Source organism: Paramisgurnus dabryanus, chromosome 16 (assembly GCF_030506205.2).
Source record: "Paramisgurnus dabryanus chromosome 16, PD_genome_1.1, whole genome shotgun sequence".
Taxonomy (NCBI): Eukaryota; Metazoa; Chordata; class Actinopteri; order Cypriniformes; family Cobitidae; genus Paramisgurnus; species Paramisgurnus dabryanus.
In genome coordinates this window covers 15,122,224-15,145,078 of record NC_133352.1, presented here as the reverse complement: position 1 = coordinate 15,145,078, position 22,855 = coordinate 15,122,224, and the positions used below count along the sequence as shown (strand labels likewise).

Genomic DNA, 22,855 nt, shown 5'->3' with positions numbered 1-22,855 from the left:
ACAAAAGGATCACTTTCTCGTGCGGATTCGGTCAGCTCCTCACGAGGGGGATTCCTTCACCCCGTGTAATTTGTGTGCAATTGTGTGAGTGTGCGTACGTGTAGAATAACAATAATTTTCCATTCCATTTATTTAGTTTTCTTCTTTCCATCACTCATAATAAAGTGTTCCACCACGTATCTTCGCCAAAATCAATATTCAGATATCATTCAAAGTTCCACAAGAATATTTAGAGGGATACGGTTTCTCTGATTTCTCTTATTTGTGCACCCGCTTTTAAGAAATGGACCTGTGATGGGAAATGTCCATTTGATCATCAGTAAATAGTGACCATGTGCATCCTCCCGATTTTGTTTTCCAAAATATCTAGTCGTGAGTGAAAAGCGAGACAGACAGTTGGTGCAATAGCACATCAATACTGAGATGAATGCACATGTAAGTCAATCCGTAAATATATTGTATTAAAACCAAAAGGCGCTGTTGGTGGAGTCGTTTCACAACTGCCTGTCATTAAACCTTTCATTAAGAGGAACCCGCTCAGACCCCAAACCCAAGCTGTAAACCGAGCTTGCATAGATGGCAAGATTCAGCAGTTTCTCCTCCCCGAGCAGGAACCATTAAAATCCCAAATTGAGAAATCCCAGACACTTTTCCAGAAGGTGGACATACAGAAGCCTGCGTGTGCTAGATTTGAGAGTAGTAGGCCAAGATGGATTGATTAGCAAGATTAGAAAAAGCTAAATGGTGCTAATGATAACTGGAACTGGTTTGACAGGAAGCAGATCGAGGTCTGCTTTCTGTAATTTGGATGCGCATCATCAGTGACATCAACATGATTCAATTCACAATAATTCAATGCATTGTCTAATTAAAGTAAATGGCTTTTTCTAACATTGTTTTTTCTTTTTCTTTTAGCACGCTCAACAACAACAACATCACACTTATCCCACTGTCAAGCTTCAACCACATGCCCAAGCTGCGGACACTGTGAGTACTGGGTTTTATGTCTACTGCATGGTATTACTACAGTACATACATAATAATACCTAAGGGTATTGTCAAAAGAGCGTGTCTACCATATATCACAAAGACACCGCACCCCTGGCATGCACCCACAATCAGAACTTCATATATCTGCATTCAGTGACATTAACAGCAGATCTTTATTCTTCTTGTGGGGATTTGCAGCTTGCTTCGAGTGCCTTTCCAGGCTCTGTGGTGACGCCGTGCCAGTTTTCAGAGCCAAAGCGAGGCTCTGTTTGTGCAACAGGGATTGTCTTGCTGTTGAGATGTCTTTCTTACACACAGCCCGTGTCAATGCGTTGCGTTCGCGCTGTCAGACCGTAACCACAATTGATACAAATAATTACACAGTCCCCAAACCTCGCCAGAATGGTTCCCATCTGTGGCTGACCTACGGTATTAACACAACTCTGAGATACTTTCGTTATTATTTGAGCGTGGTCATTTTTCTTAGAACTTTAAATCTGGTAGAGGCATAAATAAAGAAATATGTCAGCGGTAAACACTAGTTTTAGGGTCTCGCTTTAGGGAGAGTCTGAAACACGAGTCTTAAGGGTCATTGTAACCCTGGTGCAGATGTAAGAGCTTCCTCCTCCAATCAGTCATTCTATCTCTTTCTCTTTCTGTGGCTGCCGACTTTTCTCCCCGGAGCCCGTGCTCAGATCCATCCATAGTTTCAGCTCCACAGCCTCCCTCACATCAGTCAGCCCATCAGACAGGCCAGCCCCCATACGCAGGATTGAATTTGCTGATGCTCGAACGGTCGAGCGCGTTGCTCCCTGGGCAGTATTGAATTATCCACAGCGAAGCTTTCGTTGCTACCCGGTTCTATTGGATTGAATTTTCTGTCTCTAATATCCTTGATATATCTGTATTGAATTGTTGCTCGTAAAAACAACTTAATAAATCAAATGCTTAGAGATGTCTGTAATTCATTTAGGATGGAGGTAGGCTCCATGTTTCTAATGAAATGCTCCGGTTTACCTCACCTTTCTTACCAGCAACCCATTCGCTCACACTTTGGACTTCAATCAAATGATATTACCCCCTGGTTCTTGCCATTCAATAACTCAGACAAATGAAAAGCACAAGAAGACTTCCTCAGCAAGTCATTTTCTGCGTATCACGTCGATAGGTTGTGTTGCGTACCTAGCTACCCCGTTGTGCCCATTCTCCGTTCATCCCCTGCACACCTGAGGCAACCGAGGCCCCTGCTCCGCATGCCATCCATCTCTGTAATCCCACTCATCTGTAATTAATCCGCAAAGACAGGGGGCCAGATACTGGATTTGTAATGGGAAAATCTCTATTAAAACCGTCACCCCCTGCTGAAATTGTCAATGAGGAGTTTTTGTCCCTCTAACTGGATTTGCACTGTTATTTCATTTACAGACGTAGGTGACCGATATAGCTGCGCCTTTTGAAATGCTGACACCACTTTTTCATTGAACCGCGTCTCTCCTACCCTTCGTCTAATGGCCCTTGGGAGATTTATATTAAGATGTGAAAGGTGTAAGCGGGAATTGTGCCATACTGTTGATGAAATGAGGGAGTAGGCTCTGGGGGTTTGCGAGAGGCTTACCGGGGTCTCGAAGGTGGTAATGCTATAATCTTGTGTACAATATCAACCAGTCACATTTATTGTCTCTCTAATTTAGATGTGTATCACCAAAGCTTTATAGAAATGTAAATGGTACATCAAAGATTGAATATTATATCAAGTGTGTGGTAAACACTGGTGATCTTCTGTTTGTATTCAGAGAGCTCTGATTCATCCATTTCTCAGTGATAACCCACTCTAATATTGTGTCACATATACAAACCTCCTCTGACCTTTATCTGATACTATCTCACTATCTTACCTTCATTCTTCTCTGTCTGTCTCTCTCTTTCTCTCGCTGTAGTCGCCTGCACTCCAACAACCTGCACTGCGACTGCCACCTGTCCTGGCTCTCTGATTGGCTGCGCCAAAGGAGGGGGCTGGCCCCTTTTACACAATGCATGGCCCCCGCCCATATGAGAGGTCTCAATGTCCCTGATGTTCAGAAGAGAGATTTTGTCTGCACAGGTATGGCACAGTATTTATTCCGTCTCTTTGTCTTTCCCGCTATTGCTCTCCTATATCTACAGTACATATAGCTTCATTTAAGTTTACTCATAATATTATAATACTCATAATAATTTCTGAGATAAGAAGCATCAAAGTTTGATTTCAATCTTTGATTTCAATCTTTGACATTACCTTACTTGATCAAAACTAAAGATACCAAGGTTATATTTTCACTGAACATTCTAAATATTATGTAAAATTATTTCATGTAGGAAAAAGTAAATAAAAAAGTGACTGTAGCTGGGTTCTTATAGGCAGGGCCACATATTACCCCCAGAAAGGAACCTTAACTGTTTTCTTCCGACCTTGGGAATCAAATCCATGACCTTTGACTTACAAGTCTGACTCTCTAACCACAAGGCCACGACTGCCCTGGAAAATGCAAACGCATTGGCTATTTAGTAAAAGTAAACTCTTAGGCAGAGACGTTTCTCCCTGTACGCAGGGTACGTAAGCTGCGTAGGGCCCCGTGCCACTAGGGGGCCCATTACTCTTCATTTGGCTTTGCACAGAACAGTTGGCGGGTGACGTCATTGTGCCACGAGAGCCATTCGAAAGCATAACAAGCAGTCTGATCTCATGATACTTTAATTTTAGTTGTCAGTCGGTCTGTGCAGATCCGCATGCAGTTGACGCGCCTATCGGGATGCATATTGATATGGTTTTAAACTATCCGTACAGAGCAGAAAAGACAAAATGTCCCATGAATTTTACATATTAATGTAATTCTAACATGACGACCAGGCATTGGATTTTTCTCAATGACTGCGACTGAGGGTCATATTTCATTTAACAGATATGGACTTTGATTTTCATAACTTGTGACACAAATTAAGACATTACTGTTACTATAACATTTTCTTTATAAAATGAATGTCAAATACAAACGCTTGAGTCTAAGACCTTTCTAATGAAGTATTGTTTGTTGTGTTAAGTACAATCTTTTACATTAAATAAGTAAACAACAAGAATCAGGCTGCAATCGTGGGGCCGCCCATGATCTTTAATAAGTTTATAAGTGTACTAAAACCGACGGAAAATTAAAAGTTGTGATTTTCTAAGCAGATATGGCTAGGAACTATACTCTGATTCTGGCGTAATAATCAAGGACTTTGCTGCTGTATCATGGCTGCAGGAGGCGCAATAATATTACGCAGCGCCCAAAAATAGTCTCTTTGGTAACTTTCAATAGCAGAGGACTATTTTCGGGCACTGCGTTATATCATTGCGCCTCCTGCAGCCATGTTACGGCAGAAAAGTCCTGGATTATTACGCCAGATTGAGAGTATAGTTCCTAGCTATTAATGCCTAGAAAAATGCAACTTTTAATTTTCCGTCTGTCTTAGTACACAATGTAACTACAGAAGAGTCAAGTTTTAAATAGAAAAAATATCAAAAGTCTTTGGTTATTTTTGAGCGCGATGCTAATAGTCTAATCAGATTTAATGGATTATGCTAAGCTATGCTAAATGTGGTAGCGCCAGACCCGTAGATCAGCTGAATGGGTTCCAAAATGGTAAAAATCAAATGTTTAACTTTAGGGAGCTCGAAAATTAGCATATTTTCAAAAAAAAAATTAACCCTTACGAAAATGAATCATGTTTTTTGTGGTAAAAGAGTAGTAACCATGATTTTTTTGTGTATTGATTACTATTAGCAAAACCATGGTTATTTTGTGGTAACCATGGTTTTACTACAGTAAGCATGGGTTTTTGTTTTAAACTGTAGAAAAACCATGGTTAATTTTCTTAAGGGCAGTTAATGAGTTTTTATGAATGTGCTGACAGGGCCCCCTCACAAAGTTGCTTAGGGCCCCCCGAAGTCTAGGATCGGCTTGCTCTTAGGGCTTTTTCATTGTGTTGTTTTATTAACCCACAGTATACACTATGATCCTTAATGGACCTTTGGGTTTCATCTGTAAAAAGTTCACTTTCACTTTCTGTTTATGAAGCCCCCTCCCTCGGATTAAACAGCTGATGAATATCCTACAGTGCAAATACAAAGCGCACTGCACGAAAAACTGTTTCTTAATTAAGCTGCAAAGGAAGACAATAAAACAACAGGGAGCTTGTTCTTGCTGATTATGTACTGTATTCAAAATAATTTTCACCGCTTTTGAATCGTGCTGTTATTGCCAACTTCATCTTCGTAGTCCTGAATTGAGGCTTCATAACGGTTACAGTATGTACAGTCGGAAAGAATGCGTTCCTGTGTTCTCCATTTGCTCGCTTCTGCCATTAAATCTTGTGTTGTCTTTAGTCAATTTACCTCACAATCTGTTATTTTTCCATCTTTTCTCTTCCCCAGGTCCTGCTCAATCAGAGCCAAGGTCATGTGCTCCCCAGGCATCCGTCTGCCCCGCCGCCTGCACCTGCAACAACAACATTGTAGACTGCCGGAGAAAAGGCTTGACTGAGATTCCTGCCAATCTGCCTGAAGGAATTGTGGAAATGTATGGATTCTACCCTCCTTAAAATAACACTTTTCCTATTCTCAGTTTTTGGCTGTCATGCTGTGTAAAATCTGCTTTTGTGATGATGAGTACTTACTGCTGGGGTCCTCCGTGTGCTGATCAGCCTTTTTACACCTGTCATGTAACAAAGGCCATTAGCAGTGCAGTCTTGCTCCCTCATTAGTGTGCTCATGAACGTTGTGCCGCATCTGCAGATAGATCTGGCTGGGTTTTGCTGGAAGTTTACCCACCTGTCTGTGGGCTTAAAGCAGTTAGACGGCAGTCAGAGATCAGAATAAGGCAAGTTCCTGTATACTGAGGTTTAAGTTTAATTCCCATTGGTGTAGTGCAGATCTTCCCCTTAAGACCTTCCAGCTGAGGTGATCTGATTTTAAATAAGACTTTTTATTTATTAAATATGCAGTTTATCAAGTATATGTCTTACGTGAGGCTGATTGAATATTCTCTGACTTTTTGGAGAACACTCATATTGTCTTGGTCAGAGTATTTAGTATCCATATTGATTCCAACATCCTTGTTTCCCCTTAAGGACAGGCAGGTAATTGCCTTGATATGTGCTGTTCCTTGCCGTTGTTGTTATGTCAATAGTGTATGACCTTTGCATAATAAATGGATATGCAAGCTAGGTCACATTAGTCCAACCAAACCCATGTCCCAAAACAAATTGGGCTAATGAAATGATGTATAACCTGGAACATTTGGTAGGGATGTGCTCGTTTCCAAAGGGAGTTGTTTTCAGTGCGGTTTTATCCCAGTGAGCCAAAACACAAATCGAACATTCAACGTACGGGCTGGTCGTAAACCATTGGACAGCTTTCTATGTGGCCCTCTTGACTGCCAGCTACACGATGTTATTCAATGGCTCTTAGCATAGGAATTAGAGCTGCGAGATATGTCGGATTTTGTATGCATATCGCAGTGGTTTGCAATAACTTAATGATTTTAAAACTTTAAAAATGTATGTACTCTATAGTCAAAGTTTTATGTCAATGCAGATAGCATAGAGACTAGTGAGACTTAGAGCATAATGCTTTCTTTGCCCAGTAAGAATGTGAAACTTTTTTAATTAAAGTTCATTTTAATTTAAAATGATGTTGCAAACTTAAAGCATTAACGTGTTGCATATCATATTATTTATTGCATTTTTATTGCAAAGTGATATTTTTATCCAAATAATTTTTTTTAATCAAAACTGCATTTAAGGAATACAATTCATCCTATATTCGTTTCTGTGTTGCTTGGGAAGCAAACAATCTGCAGGATCATTCTTGAACAATAACAAACATTTTATTAAACTTTTTATTGGTTTTAGGGTTCTGTAAAGCACCAGTACATAAATTAATGAAAGATTTCGAGAAGAATGATTTCACTCTGTCCTGAGGCTATAAATCTTTTTTGTTTGTTTGTCATAAGTAGCACAGGTTTATTTGTAGCAAAAGCCAAAAATACAGTGTATGATTTATAATGCAAAACATGTATAGGATATTATGTAAAGATCATGTTTCATGGAGATATTTGTTAAATTTCCTACAGTAATTATGTAAAAAACTTATTTATCAGTAGTAATATGTGTTGCTAAGGACTTCATTTGAACAACATTCTCAATATTTTGATTTTATTTTGCACACTCAGATTCCAAATTGTCAGTTTGTTGCATCTCGGCCAAATATTGTCCTATCCTAACAAACCATAAATCAATGGAAAGCTTATTTATACATTAATAAATCTCAATTTCAAAATATTGACCCCTATGACTAGTTTTGTGGTCCAGGGTCACACATAACCCTTCTCACATACTTTTAAAGTTTGAGATATGATACTATCAGTAGATTTGTGTACAGTAATTTCGGGTATGGTAAATGTACAGTTACAAAACACCTAAAGTATGGGAAAATTATATTGTTTAGTTGTATGCTCTGTGCCATATTTTTTAAGTATTTTATTATGTAAAATTTCTAGCACAATGGAAAGTCAGTATCGTGTAACGAAACATCATCTTTTTCTATGTAGCCGTCTGGAGCAGAACATGATCAAGAGCGTCCCCGCAGGAGCGTTCTCCACATACAAGAAACTGAAGAGAATGTAAGCATAAACTTTTCTGTTTTTACCATAGTATACATACATTGTATAAGTAAAAGGTTATTTTCTGACTGGATACTGGAATATAATACCTGGACCAAGGGTGCCCAAATTCAGTCCTCCACTGCAAAAAATGACTTTCTTCATATTTTTGTCTTGTTTTCAGTACAAATATCTGATGTTTATTCTTGATGAGCAACATGACCCAAGAATATAAGTCTAGATTTTAGACAAAAAATATAAATTTAAGTGAATTAATTTTTCTTGAATTAAGTGTTTAAGAACAAAGTTTTTTTCTTACCCCATTGGCAAACTTTTAGCTTGTTTTAAGCACAAATTCACTTAAATTGTATGTTTTTTGTGTTAAAACTAGACTTATTTTCTTAGGTCATTTTTCTCAAGAAAATAAATCTTGATTTAAGAAGTTTTAGATATTTGTGCTTAAAATAAGACAATAATATGAAGAAAGTTATTTCTTGCAGTGTGGATGATTGGTGTCCTGCAGAGGCCCTGTCCCAAATGGCGCACTTCATGTGGATTTTCGGTCTTGTGGCCTTAAATTGCGCGTGCTTAAATAGTCTGCGAGTCCGTAGGGTGTCCCATCCGTCATTTTTACGCTCTGAAGTGTGCTCATCATCGCCCCCTTTGAACCCTTGATGTGGTCTTCGGTGAACCCCGCACTGCTGCAGGCTTCTTGCACTTTCCAAACCAGAAGTTCTTGCGAAAGAGCAATCAGATGACGGATGGGAGGAGTTCACACTGATGGGCAAATTCTCTTCCTATTTCCGGCACGATACTCGAGTCTGTCCCAAAATACGACTCCGTGTGCACCCTCATGGACTCACGTCAAGCGTCCCTAAGGTCTGCACTACATGATGTCATCAAAGTGTGGACTCTGAGGAAGTACACAAGGACGGAGTGTGCCATTTGGGACAGGGCCAATGTTTTGCTCCAACCCCAATCAAACACACCTGAAACAGCTAATTGAGGACTTCTTAGACATACTAGAAATTTCCAGGCAGGTTAGAGCTAAACACTGCAGGACACCGGGCCTCTAGGACCGAGTTTGGGCACCCCTGATCTGGACATAATATACATTAGACACGACAACCATGCTCAATCACTGACTTTCATTTTCGGGTCCATAATGCATTATGCTTCAGATATTTTAACACTTTACCCAAGCTACTATATGCAATTGCTGTACACTAGCTGCAGGCTCCTGTCAAACACTGAATAAAATTGGGTTGAAGAGTTCAAAACATATACTGTACAGCAGTTTCAAGAAGAATGTCAAACTGCACAAGGATGAGTGAAATTATATTATACACTTGAATTCAGATGTTATTGTACTTTTCATTTTTTGGCACCTGTGACTTGATATGAGGAGCTCATGCTTTTGGGCATCCGTTAACGTTAACAAAACAACACTTTATGAGAATAACATTCAAGAATTTTTTTAATTCAAGTGAAAATAATCGAATTCGTATGTGTGCTGTTTCCGCAACCAACCAGTCCAATATAACAGCTTTTCCAATAACACGATTCAAATCCAATAATTGGGAAATTTTACAATTTATGACACCCAACATTAGAATTAGATACTAATGAGTCAGTTTTGTATGTTAGCCTCCTCAATATTGTAATTTGTTAGGTATATATAAAATGTTCACATTCTGTCAAGCGTTAAATCAGTATAGTGATGGTTTTGTCTGACAATATGACTATTTTTCTCTATGATTGATGTTGTTTCAGAGACCTGAGCAAGAATCAGATTTCCGAGATTGCGGAAGATGCGTTTAGCGGCCTTCGTTCCCTCACTTCACTGTAAGTCTCCCATCATTTCTCAGACACACAGACACACGTGAAGATTTCACAGATGACATATATCACATTTCATACACGCGAGATGCATACTAATACATTTCTCAATTCTAAGTAACGCTGAAGATAATAGGTTTGCATAAATGTAGACAGTCAGATGACAGGGTGACTGTCGAATAAATCAGGCGCCTGACAGAGAGGAGACGGCCATTGTCTGTCTTTGTATGTGTGTGCGTGTGTGTGTTTGCTGACATCTGCAACGGCATGAACACAGGGGAGGACTTTCATTTAAATCACCTCAACAAGTCAGAAAGAGACAGAGGACTGTGCGTGTGCATATTAATTTGGTCAGATCTATAGCCCTGGGTCCGGCCCACACAGCTGTACATGAGACAGAGCTCATTTACACACACTGTGTGATTAAAGAGACAGATGAGACGAGAAAGATGGGCTGCACTCTCGCAGGGAATGCGAAAAAAGCGGGACACACAAGATGACACGCAAGCGCATGTTTGCTTAGAAATAAAAATGTGTTAAGACTCTTGATGAGTTGCACATGGATCACACATACTGAGACACTGTGGCTTGAAGTCTTTAAAATGAGAGCTGTGTCTTTATTTACTCACCCTTCCTAATGTTGTGCCAAACCACTGTTCTATCATTTTTTGTGACACACAAAATTAGACTTAAATTGACGTTAAAAAATGTTTAAAGAACCTTTAGGGCTCACATACTTATTAACAGGTGTTTTAAATCTGAGCTTCCTTATGGCTTTCAAATGCCTGGGCTCTGTTGCAAGTCCCCATAACCCAGAAATCAACTTTACTTCCGTGAAAACGTCCATATTTCCGAGTAAATTGGAATATCACACTAGAAAAATAGCAGACGTGGCTTCTGTTTTCCACTGTGAATTGACTGGATATAAAAAAGTAGGCATTTCATTCAGAAATTAAGCAGAGAGACAGTTGGAAGGGGGCGGGGTTAACAGATGCTCCACCCATGCTGTCAAACTGACATCATCAGAGAAGAATCACCACAAGACGGCAGAAGTACGTTTTCAGATTTTAATTAAAGTTTATGAGGATACATCATTTAAAAAAAAATACCCAGACGGATAAAATGAATAGTGTAATATTTAAAAAAAACTAAGAATTGTCACTTTTAAATTCTTGGGGACGTTAGAATAACCCTAAATTGTAAGATACATGTAAAATAAGAGAATTGTCACTAAATCCCAAAGTAGGCTATAGTTTGTTTTTTACGTGTATGCCAACGTACGCGCGCAGTATGCAAAGCATAGTTTATTTTACCCGTACGTTTACAAAGACGTTCGACGCATGCGCATTGCGACAAAATGCAATGCATCTCCGGGGCTACATACTACATTCTCCTGTACGCACATGCTCGACCTACGTGTACAATGTATGTGGTTACCAAAAATACAGCAGTGCTCGTACAGTGCTCGCGTACAATTATGATGACGTAATTTGCATCACGCGCTGAACGAGGAGCCTCACGTATGCGTAAATACAAAACTATACTTCTAGCTTAAGAGGGTGTGCACACCAAAGCTTTTAAAGGCGGCTAAAAATGGCAGGCGGACGCCTACTAAATAAGACAAAAAAAGGAATCCGGACACTGAACTCACCCAAAAAATATGTTATTTTATTTAATCACCGAATTAACGTTTCGGGCTACCGCCCTTCTTTAGACTTCAACAATAAAACACATAATGGGTATATAGTGGGTATATGTATGGTGACCCATACATATACCCACTATGGGTCACCTGACAAGTCACATGACAAAGGTGATTGAGTAGCTCGGACTCACAAACACAGTGTAAATACAAAATATATGTCAAAAATATACACACATCTCTCTGTATATACACCCACATACATAGTATGAAACAACAATCAAAATAAAAGTTGTGCCATAATAACAATGTAAACAGTGATTAAAAACTATTACTCAGTAGATCACCATAGCAATATTACACTCTTACAAAACCGCTTAATCCAAGCAACCAAAAATGATCGAATAGATAGATACCTTCATGTTCAAACATGTACAAAGCTCTATAAGATATCTACAAATATATATATATATATATATATATATATATATATATACACACACACACAGCAGTTTTGAGAGCTCTTAACAGTGACAGAAATATTGACCATAAAACATACCTACAAAATACAAAAAGTACTACCAGCTTTTTTCCAGCTGAGCGCTTTGGTTGCTATGATACTTCTGCTTTGTTTATCAGTCGTTGAACGGTGCGCCGGTTGGTTTTTGTAATGTTTATCCCGCCCCTTCTCCACTGTGATTGGACGGCCGAGTGAGGCGTGGCATTGATGAGCTGAGCTTTTCACTGAAAGTTGAATAATTTTTTAATTTTCGGCAAGCACCAGCGCTCAGCACTGACAAAACCCGCCAGCTGCTGGCTTTTTGGAAACGCGTAGCGCTTCCATTAAAAAAATATGACGGCCACCGTGTGCACGCTACCTAAGCGTTTTCTTTAACTTAAGTGATCTGTTCAGAACAGCTTCTAAGTTATAAGTCATATGGACTACTTTTATGGTTTATTGTTATCCATTTTTGAGCTTTACAGTCATCACTATAAACTTTTTTTGCATTACGTTATTTATATAATTGGAATGATTTACATTAACCCTTTTTTCTAACAAAAACAGCATTCAGGGGTGAAAACAGATGATGAAATGATTTCTCTCTTTAACATTGCATCTGTGTGTGTCTGCAGGGTCCTGTACGGAAACAAAATCGCAGAGATCCCCAAAGGACTGTTCGATGGTCTGGTCTCCCTGCAACTGCTGTGAGTGCCGCATACATGACTCACTAACCTGCAATGTCAAGAAGATAATGTACTCTGTGTGTGCAAGTGTACGTGTGAATATATGTGTTCATGTCCTCCACAATGAGGATACAGTACTGTAACACTGCTGTGCTACAGTCCTGCTCGGTGGGTTGTGGGAGGTAAAACATTTCACCCCCTTTCCTCATAAAATGCAGTCAACCTCAAACAGAAGAAAACAGAGCGTGTTCTGTTTACGGTGAAAGTTGCACCAAGTTTTATTCTCGCTTCCTCTAGGGAGCATTATTAGCATGTAAATTGGACCTGATTGCCAAACGTATCCCTCACACCTACTTCAATTTGTGTAGATGGGAAACATCGCTAAAACATAATTCCTGTACTTAATGGCTAAATTGAGTTGAATCTGTGCTCTAATGGTTGTAGTAATGATTTTTTGGTAAAACTTATGGGCGTTCTTTGCGTACACATGGATAGTGCATGCACATAAATAAGCTCACATCACCTGTTATTATGTATCTAACAGCCTCAAATTTACCTGAGCGACCCGGCCCATGTTTTCGCTGTCAACTCCCATAATGACACAAATTACCTGTTTTCCCACAATTAGAGTTCCTCCCTAATGGATTTTCTTAATAAGGCCTTTTCAGAGAAAAACCTCAGGGCATTCTAGCTGTTTCGCAAAACTATTGCAGTCTTTTTTGTTGTGTATGGCATTAATTTACTCACCGCTTGCTGCATTTGCTTCAAGACAAAACCTTGTAACAATGACATTCAATAGTTAAGCACAACACTGTGCTAGTCATTTGTCACGTGGGCTATATGATAGTTGTGTGGGTATCAGTAAGTCAGAGAGAAACTGAAAAATGATGTCAGGAGTGAAGGCGATAAACTCAGCAACTGAATACTCCAGGAATTGACATCAGATACAATCACCGGAGCTTTATTAAAATTCGTAAGAAGTAACTTAAATGAATAACATCTATATATTTTAATCTGTGCTGAATGTTTTTGTGATTTATTGTTTAGTATTTGCATTAATTTGCATTGTTTGTGAGAAACTCAGCCTAAACCCAACCCAACCCTAATGCTAGTGACTTTCCACCAGTATTTTTACCCATAAATAAGCTACTTTTTCCAGCAAGTAGTGGTGCAGTGAATTGATACATTGTTATTTTTAATATCATAGTGTATCACTAACACATCTTTACATGAGGTATTAATCTGAAAAGCCTTCTCCAACTTTTATATGTATCATTGAAATTATTTAAGTCTAATAAAAGAAGTTTTAGTAAACTGGTTCATTTAGACAGAGAAATACTACTGTTATAAAATGCTAAATTTAAAGAGCACCTATGGTCCAATTCACGATTTTATTTCACAATTCATTTCCTTTGGTGTGTAAGTGTGTATTAGTACATGTTAACGATAATGTAAACAATGATGCAAGTTATCGTCTCCTATGTAAATCTGTTTTTTTGGACTACAACAAACACACGGATTGTAAGCAAAAGTTTACTTTCTGGGATTGGTGAGGTAGACAAGACCGACATACTCATAATTCCTCCCGCTTCAGACTCACAGCCTGTAAGTTAACTCCTGTTAGCATTGCATTGTGAGCGAATCTTTCAAACATGGTAAGGAGCGTCATATTTCTGGCATCAGAGGTATTCAGGCAAATCACAACGTAACGCAGTCTAAATTTGAAATATTGGAGACGTTTTTTCTCGGGTTGCCAGGCATGTACAGGAGGGCAACAGATGTGAAAAGCTAATTTTTATGTTTGCGATGTTTTTTGTAAAATTTGTGTAAAATTACAAATGTGGATTTTAAATCTGCGGCTCATTTCAAAGGTTGCGTCCACCGGAAGTCGCGTTTATGGGCCATTGCAGTCTCATTCAAGCAACCGTGAAATCTGGCAACTGAGCTGTCAGAATACTCTATTGGGTAAATTGGCATTGGGTGGGATCACACAGACCAAAACACACATTTAAAAAAAAACATCATTGTTTTTCAGAGAAACGGATGTGAACAGATACATATAAATATATAATATTTGTTTTTAGTACAATCAAAAACCTACATACAGCTCCTTTAATTACTATTTGTTAATATCTTGTGGGATAGATAACTAGTTTTTCACATATGTGGGTTGCACTACGTAAAGTCTTTATTGCGAAATCCCAGCATTTGCTTTTTTACACTGTGGATCCCACACTGTGATTTATATCCCTATTGCGGCACGGTGAAATCTATGCACTGCATGGCTGTACTGATACAGGGCAGATTAGTGAATTTACTGCAACCATCAGGCTCTCCGCTAGAGGCTCTAAAACGAAACATAAAAGCGTTTAGACAGACCAGCACTTTCCGCTCAGGCTGGAAGAGTGGAAATAAAAAGACCTTATTGTGTATTAAGTCTTTTTTAAATGCCTATAGAAAACATCCCCTTTGCCTGTGCACTGCCTCAGGGGCATAAAGGTTTAATAGAGTGTCCCATTCCAGTATAACAACAACAACAACATGCAATCTCCAAAGAGATTACAACTTAAATAAAAGTCCACTGATGTAATACATCATCATTTGACACAGGGTGCTTATCAGACATTTGATGTATTTGCATGCATTTTTATTGGTACTGGTATTGCATTTCATTATACAGTAACATAAAAGTGCATTTTCATATAGAAGTGTATGTTTTTATCCATCACTTATAAGAAGTATTTTGCAGTAATCCAAATGAAACATTGCTTGCTCTTTCCAGACTTCTCAACGCTAACAAGATCAACTGTTTGCGAGTGAACACCTTCAAAGACCTGCAGAACCTCAACCTGCTCTCTCTCTATGACAACAAGCTTCAGACCATCAGTAAAGGCTTGTTCACCCCTCTGCGTGCCATCAAAACACTGTGAGTTACATACACACACACGGACGTAAACACCCCATCCTTCAAACCCACGCTCGGTCTAAGACCCCAGTATCTAAGCAACTGTTGAGCAGAACCGACTTCACCCACAATTAATTAACTGCAAGCAGAAGCCAAAACAACAACGCCATTACAAGCAGTGAGATAAATGTGAACTAAAGAAACGGAAAGGCCTTACTTTATAACAGCATGTCCACCTACAGCTTATGAATGCATAGTAATCGTATTGTTATTATCACTTGATTATGTGGACTCCCTTGATTCTAGTTAAGCCTTCAGAGTTATTACTTTCATCTCCGCAGGCACCTCGCTCAAAATCCATTCATGTGCGATTGCCATCTAAAGTGGTTGGCCGACTACCTGTTCGACAACCCGATTGAGACCAGCGGAGCTCGATGCAGCCACCCGCGCCGCCTCGCCAACAAGCGCATCAGCCAGGTCAAGGGCAAGAAGTTTCGCTGCACAGGTAAACGTACACACTGTTGAACTAAAAGATTTGCTGAAATAAAAGGTTTCCCCATGCTGCCTTGCGCGCAAATTTGTTCAAGCTGCAAGTCTAGCATGGAAGCTATGGACCAATTTTGCCCCTGAAATAGCGAACCAATTAAAGAACAGTGAGGGGGCAGCAAGGCAATGACGATGTCTATGCGACACACCAAAGCAGTTTTTATTTATCCAACATGGCAGCAGACGCGAAGTTACTTTTCAATGCATCCTTAGATAGTGTTCGAAGTAGTAATAAACGCAAGTTTATTTAAAAAAAGAGCAACTTTTGGCATTAAACAATTTCATATCCAAGAAGGATGTTTGGATATGGCAAGAGATGATAGCCACGGAGTTTTATAGGACCAACGTGCTAGACATCGTCGTCGACAAAGTAAAATTAACTTATAAATGGTAAGTGGTATTTATTAATATCATATTGTCATTATGCCTGTACTGTGGTTGTCAAGGTGACACTAAATTGTGTTGCTTATCAATATCAATATACAGCTACCGGTTTAGTTGCATAGCTTTCAGCTGTGTGCACACGTACCCGATAAGTTGTTGACGTTTTAATTTATGTCGCACTACATACATCATCTGGTATAATTGAAACGATTGGCTATGAGCTACGTACAGACGCATTTGATAGACATTCGTAGCGCCCAATAAACGCCTCTGGGCATTCGTAAACCACGCCTCAAATATAAGAAAATGAGCATAGGGTTCCTAGACCACGTCTCATTCTCTATGAGACTATTCTGGTGTTAGCCAGGCTAGTCTTTGCTAGCATATTTTTAAACCAAAGATTTTATTTTGAGTGTGATTAGTTATGTTGGAGTTTTGATCAAGTCATCATTTAAATCATTTTTGACGAAGATTTAAAGGGACTTCATGGACAACTAAAAAATGCTGCAAAGGTGTCGGCATAGTGGGATGCACAAACTCGGTGACACTTTCCGAAATGGTATCAATCAAGTGAATGAACCAGAACACAGTCACTGCCGCCCGCCCGTCTGGTCCGCAGTCAATCTGCTGGCCCGTTCCGATGCAGTCTAATCTAAAACCGATGAGTCATGTTGATAGCATAAAGTTTGGCACACCAGTCTCTTCTCTTTACAGCACATGTTGCTTCACACGGCTGTAAAACGGCATTCCTCTTTTGTATGTGTGTGTGTGTGTGTGTGTGTGTGTGTGTGTGTGTGTGTGTGTGTGTGTGTGTGTGCGTTTTCTGTGTGGCATACTCTGGCCTGGAGCAGTTCTTCTCACACACTGCCAGGTTTTAGAGTGCTCATAGGACAATGCTGACTGTTGTGAACCACAATGAAGATGCTTTATAGAGGAAGCTTTACAAGCCCCCACACACGGCCAAATTCGCAGGATTGGTCGGTGGGAGTCGGGCAGCTCCGTGCTATGAAGTCTGCAGATTGTTCTCATTAAAACTCCGTCAGTATAGCGGCGCAATAACAAGTGCAACACCAGACACGCCGCCGGCCCCCGGTGAGTGGTTGCAAGGGCCTAACAAGTGTTCGTGTGGTTTGTTTGTGTAGAGGGCTTTGCTCCACTCCTTTTCACCTCTGCTGTGTCTTATATGTGTGACTTTCCAGTCTGTCTTTCTGTTTGTCTTTTCCGGCTCCGCGTTCCCGGTGGGCCGTGGTCCCCGGATGAAGAAAAGGGGACGGCCCGCCCCGCCCGTGTGCATGGTGGCCCAGAGTTCTGGGTGGCTTCCTGGCTGCTGTGTCCTGGCTGCTCCCTCTTCCTCCCCGCCTCTCTCCGCCCCGCTGCGCTCCTCCACTCTGGCCTCTGGTGCAGCTGTCTCTTGTGCTTGATCTAACCATGTGCCGCAGCCTACACAAGCCTCACATGGTTCCGTCAAGCACCAGGGATCGCTGGACACACTCGCACACAGCATGGCATTCTGGGATATGTGTGGTGGCACCGAGGAGAGAAGGTGGCATTCTTTAACCCGGGAACAACAGAACATTTGTGAAGAGCTCTAGTTATGTTCTCCGCCTTCGTGTGTGGGTCTCAAAGGGCTAAAGTTGTAAATCTGTGGCGCTTCTGTAGTCTGCAAGTCTTTGGCTGGAGGTATCAGGGCGGCTGTGCAGAGATGGTGAGAATAAGATAAACAGTGGCAGGCGAGTGATGGGTGATGTAAAGCAGACTTATCTCAGACAGCCAGGACCTCGCGTTACGCAGGAGCTGCCTGTATTTTCCTGTCAAAACACATCTTAGCGCCAGACCCCCGATACCTGACCACTCGCTCGCCAGCAACATTATCTTTAAAGAAATACAGACAGTGAGGCTGTGTGTGTGTGTGTGTGTAAATATGTGGATACAGGTGTCTGTTTGAGGCAGTGTGTTTGTGTTGAGTGCCAAAAACTGGTTTTATTTGTGTGTTTATTTCTGCTTACGAGTGTGTGGGTGAATCTCATAAAAATGCCTCGGATTTCACCACAAAATGTGAAAAAAATAAGAAATTATAGGTTACATGAAGAAAATGAAGCTTATTTTTAGGTCTGTTTACATGTTTTTGCTCATTTCCCACTATTACTGTAATGCATTCTCTTTATGCCCAGACATTTTACTTTGGACTCCCATTATTCGCTGGTGATTCTTATTAAATTCTCATTACTGTAATGTAGTAAAATATGTTACAGTGAAATGTTACATTTTGCGTTTTAACTTTCATAAAGGTAATGCCACAGTAATGCCAAAATAAGCCTCATTTTGATGAAATAAGACCCAGATATGAAGTTCGGATGCAAAACCCTTTAAGTGCGTCTGAGTTTTTTTCTTGTAAATGAGCATTTTTATCAGGCTCTTATGTTTAGGTTCAGTAATTTCACTTTATTGACAATGACAAGGTTATTAGCCATTAATTGAAATGCCTAAATTTTTTCTTTCGCAGCAAAACACTTTAAGTACATGCAAAAAGTATCCAGTTAATCTTCACTGTCCAAAAATTCGGTCAATATTCTAATATATTCAGTAAACCTCATTTAATTGGGTAAAAACTTGTTCACGTACATGTGCAATTGTTCATTCAATTCTTGTTTAGTGCACTCAGGGCCTGTTTACACGAGAACGCTCAAGGGTGACTACGTAAAAGTATTTTATTGGATGTGCCTTTCCTTTACACGCCGATGGTGTTTTTGGGGCTTAAAAACACAACAAAGTGAAACGACGTCAAAAGGGTAAAGACGCAAAAATCTGCTCACGGTGGCTCTCGTCGCTTGCGCCAGTTCAGGAAAATAACAACAAACATGTTGGATTATTTCCATAGGTCGGACCTTCAAGTTGCCACAGCAACTCGGATAAATATAAACGAGTCTTTCCAGCAGTTGTACAAAATATTCACAGCTAGTATTACTGATCAGAGAAGGCGCATTAATTACCTCCATCAAATTGTTGATGTACCAATTCGTCGGAAGCAAACCAGCCGGCTTTGGACGAGACCTGGGAGAACAAGGAAGAAGGTTGTACGCAGGCGCGTGACTTGGTGTTGTTGTGTGTCAGTGCATTGCCAATTAGCTGCCTGGAGTTCATACTACATCGAATATCACACACTTTTGCATCACCATATGCACAAAGATTTCCCCCTCAAAACGCTTGTCTAACGCGGAATAAAAAGTGATAACGCAACAAGTGATAATGTTTTCTTTTCAAATTGTTTCAGTGTAAACGTAGCCTTAGAGGTGTTGGTTATTCAATGGATTCTGCCAACAAACCGGTATTTTAAAATAGCATGAGGCCGGGATTTTCTTTTTTAAGAGAAACTGCTTCCCTGCCAATGACAAGTTTTTACAACAATCCATATTTCCGCTATCATCCACAAGGTGGCACTCTTACACAACTTATAAAACACTAAAGCATCCACTGAATCAAAAACAGTAAAAACTTTGTGTGTGGTTTGATCATTTCTCTGAATCTGATCTCTAACAAAAGTTCTTAACAAAATGCAAGCTTTTCTCAGCTTTTTGTTTCTTTTTTAAGAAACCTACCCATATTTGAGAGGTAATAAAAAGAGAACCAATGAAGATAGGATAAAACTTTTTTTGTTGTTGCTGTTTAAAAGCAAGGGCTCTGTTCTTTCATTTGATATATTGTTTCTTTATATATTTAAAGGAACAGTATGTAGGATTGTGGCCAAAACTGGTACTGCAATCACAAAACTTGTGGCAAAAACTTGTATTGCAATCACACAACTGATGGCCAATACACAACATGACAACATAAACATCGGTTAAGGGCTGCAACTCCATTCTTTAAATGGTAATATCCTGGCCATACCACTGTTGTCAGTGATATAAGTATTTGAAATGAAAATGATTACTTAATGTCTAGTGATATTTCAGGGCCATTTTATGATTAATTGATATATATTTCTTACATACTGTTCCTTTAAAGAAGAAAACTTGTGTAAAATCATAAAAAATGCTGCCGCTGACAGGCAACTTTTTAAAAAATGCTAGTGGGGAAAGCGTTAAGGGTTGTTTAAGTTATAACGATAACTATAACTTTATTAGGGTCCACATTATAACAATACATTTATGCTAATTCGCTCATCCACGCAGCACTCGCGCAAAGCACTTGCCTTTAATGGCATTAACTAATATTGGATATGTCTTTTAATAAAACTTTTGCAATTGTTTACGACACTGAATATGTAAATATACTGTTCTTGTCGCATTTATAAGAAGCTGCATTTTGCGTAACTCTAAACAGTAAATCTGATAGTTTGTGTAATCTAATATCTTACCTTTTGGCATAGTTAGTGTGGTAGGAAAAAGCATTAAGTAATGAATTTCACAGCAACAGCGCTGGATACTTGATGTCATTTTATGTTATAGACCTCAGCAAGTGTGCGATTTGATTGGCTGTCAATGTTTTATCGTTCATCAGGTAGGAAAAAAATGCATCTTTATCGTTATCGTTGTGGTGTGAACTTTTTTTAAAACTATATTTTTTATAGGTATAGATATCGTTATCATTATAATGTGAACGTCCCTTTAAGTCAAAGTATTTGAAGGAAGTATAATACGTTCTGAAAGCATCTGGTTCATTATCCATAATCATTTATTATCAAGATCATTAGCATCATTTCATTTTTGACAGGTGACGTTCAATGGCTTCTGCATCTGAGCTCTTCATATATATTTATGTCCGATCTACCTGTTTGATAGTCTCTCTGTTATTTGTCTCCTGTGTCGGTTAGGTTCGGAGGACTATCGCAGTCGCCTGAGCGGTGAGTGTTTCCAGGATCTGGTTTGCCCCGAGCGCTGCCGGTGTGAAGGGACTGTGGTGGACTGCTCGAACCTCAAACTCACCAAAATACCCCCTCACCTGCCCGAGCACACCACTGACCTGTAAGAACACGCACAGACAGATCCAACATCAAAAATCATTCACATCTCACGTGGTCTTTCTTTATCTGTGTCCCTTTATCTCAGAGACCTCATTCGCGTCCTCTTATTCTCAGGGTCTCGTATTGTAAATGAATGTCAGGAGCCTCTCCCAGGCCATTAACCACTCAGCCTCTGTGTTCCCTGGGCAGTGGTAGTCAGGGTGACAACAATGCGTTTGCCCTTGAGTTCATGTGTAGAGGACACATCACGATTTTCCTCTGCAGTCCCATCAACTTGAGTCATCTGTCACACTCATACTTTCTCGTTCTCTCCGTCTCTCTGCAGCTCAGTGACTACAGCTTGCACCCGCTAGCACACAGCTGCTTATTTATAGAGCTCTTGCGGGAACACTGGCAACCAAGAACCAGCACTTTATGTCTGATGTGCTTTCCCATGGCAGGCCCCGCTGGGAAAATCTGCCCTGGGGGGAAGCAAAATGACAGCCGTGGTGCATTTGCCATACTCTGCTCTTTCTAATGTTTGAAGAGTCTCTCTTAACCTCGTCTAGACCTTATATGCACCAGCCTTGTCAGTCTTAGTCTGACTGGGCTCATACATGCCTACTGCGCCGTTTATACTGAAAACTGGATGAATTTTTAAGAGCATAGTATACTTTAAAGTAATAGGAATTTAAACATTTATAGCTATACTGAAATAGCATGTGACGTCACCTATGAGAAAAAAATGAGTTCTTTGGCCAGTTTCTCCTCATGTTTTGTTACTACTCCACTATTACCTGTTCCATTAAAGGGACACTCCACTTTTTTCGAAAATAAGCTTTTTTCTAGCTCTCCTAGAGTTAAATATTAGATTTTTACTGTTTTGGAATCCATTTAGCCGATCTCTGGGTCTGGAACTACCACTTTTAGCATAGCTTAGCATGATGCATTGAATCTGATTAGACCATTAGCATCGCGCTCAAAAATGACCAAAGAGTTTTGATATTTTTCCTATTTTAAACTTAAACGCCCGAAAATAGTCCCTTTGGAAACTTTCAATAGCTGGGGACTATTTTCAGTCACTGCATAATATCATTGCGCATGCTGCAGCCATGGTACGGCAGTAAAGTCCTTGAATATTATGCCAGAATAAGAGTATAGTCCTAGCCATATATTCCTGGAAAATCGCAACTTTTAATTTTCCGTCGGTCTTAGTACACGATGTGCTACAGAAGAGTCAAGTTTAAAATAGGAAAAATCCGAAACTCTTTGGTCATTTTTGAGCGCGATGCTAATGGTCTAATCAGATTCAATGGATTGTGCTAAGCTATGCTAAAAGTGCTAGCGCCAAACTGGCTGAATGGATTCCAAAACGGTAAAAATCAAATGTTTAACTCTAGGGGAGCTGGAAAATTAGTTAAGTGTCCCTTTAAGACAACAACATTAATAATGAACATTAATAATTTAAAGAAATAAGTATGCATTGATAAATCTTTCTAACGGTGAATGCTACCAGTGCTGTTGGCTATTAAAAATACCAAATAAGATTTGATTTATTTGTTGCACTGAAAATTAAAGGTCAGGTTTTGCACATTGCATTGTGTGAAATAGTATACAATCCGTGTACAATAATTTCAGATTTTTTTATTGTTCTCATTCTATCCATTTCCATTCATCTGGATAGCTCATTACCCTTTCTATACTTTTATTATTTGCAAACTGAATGTTTATGAGAGTCACATTTACTA

General features: G+C 39.6%; 1 protein-coding gene across 1 annotated transcript in view; it reads left to right on the top strand.

The window, feature by feature from the left end:
• slit3 (slit homolog 3 (Drosophila)) overlaps nucleotides 1-22,855 on the top strand; it is a 180,327-nt gene that overhangs the window by 114,936 nt on the left and 42,536 nt on the right. The window contains exons 7-15 of the mRNA XM_065266536.2: nucleotides 916-987; nucleotides 2,928-3,091; nucleotides 5,441-5,585; nucleotides 7,617-7,688; nucleotides 9,441-9,512; nucleotides 12,283-12,354; nucleotides 15,116-15,259; nucleotides 15,580-15,743; nucleotides 20,979-21,129. Coding sequence (XP_065122608.1) covers nucleotides 916-987; nucleotides 2,928-3,091; nucleotides 5,441-5,585; nucleotides 7,617-7,688; nucleotides 9,441-9,512; nucleotides 12,283-12,354; nucleotides 15,116-15,259; nucleotides 15,580-15,743; nucleotides 20,979-21,129 — 1,056 coding nt within the window. The remainder of the gene's footprint in view (nucleotides 1-915; nucleotides 988-2,927; nucleotides 3,092-5,440; nucleotides 5,586-7,616; nucleotides 7,689-9,440; nucleotides 9,513-12,282; nucleotides 12,355-15,115; nucleotides 15,260-15,579; nucleotides 15,744-20,978; nucleotides 21,130-22,855) is intronic.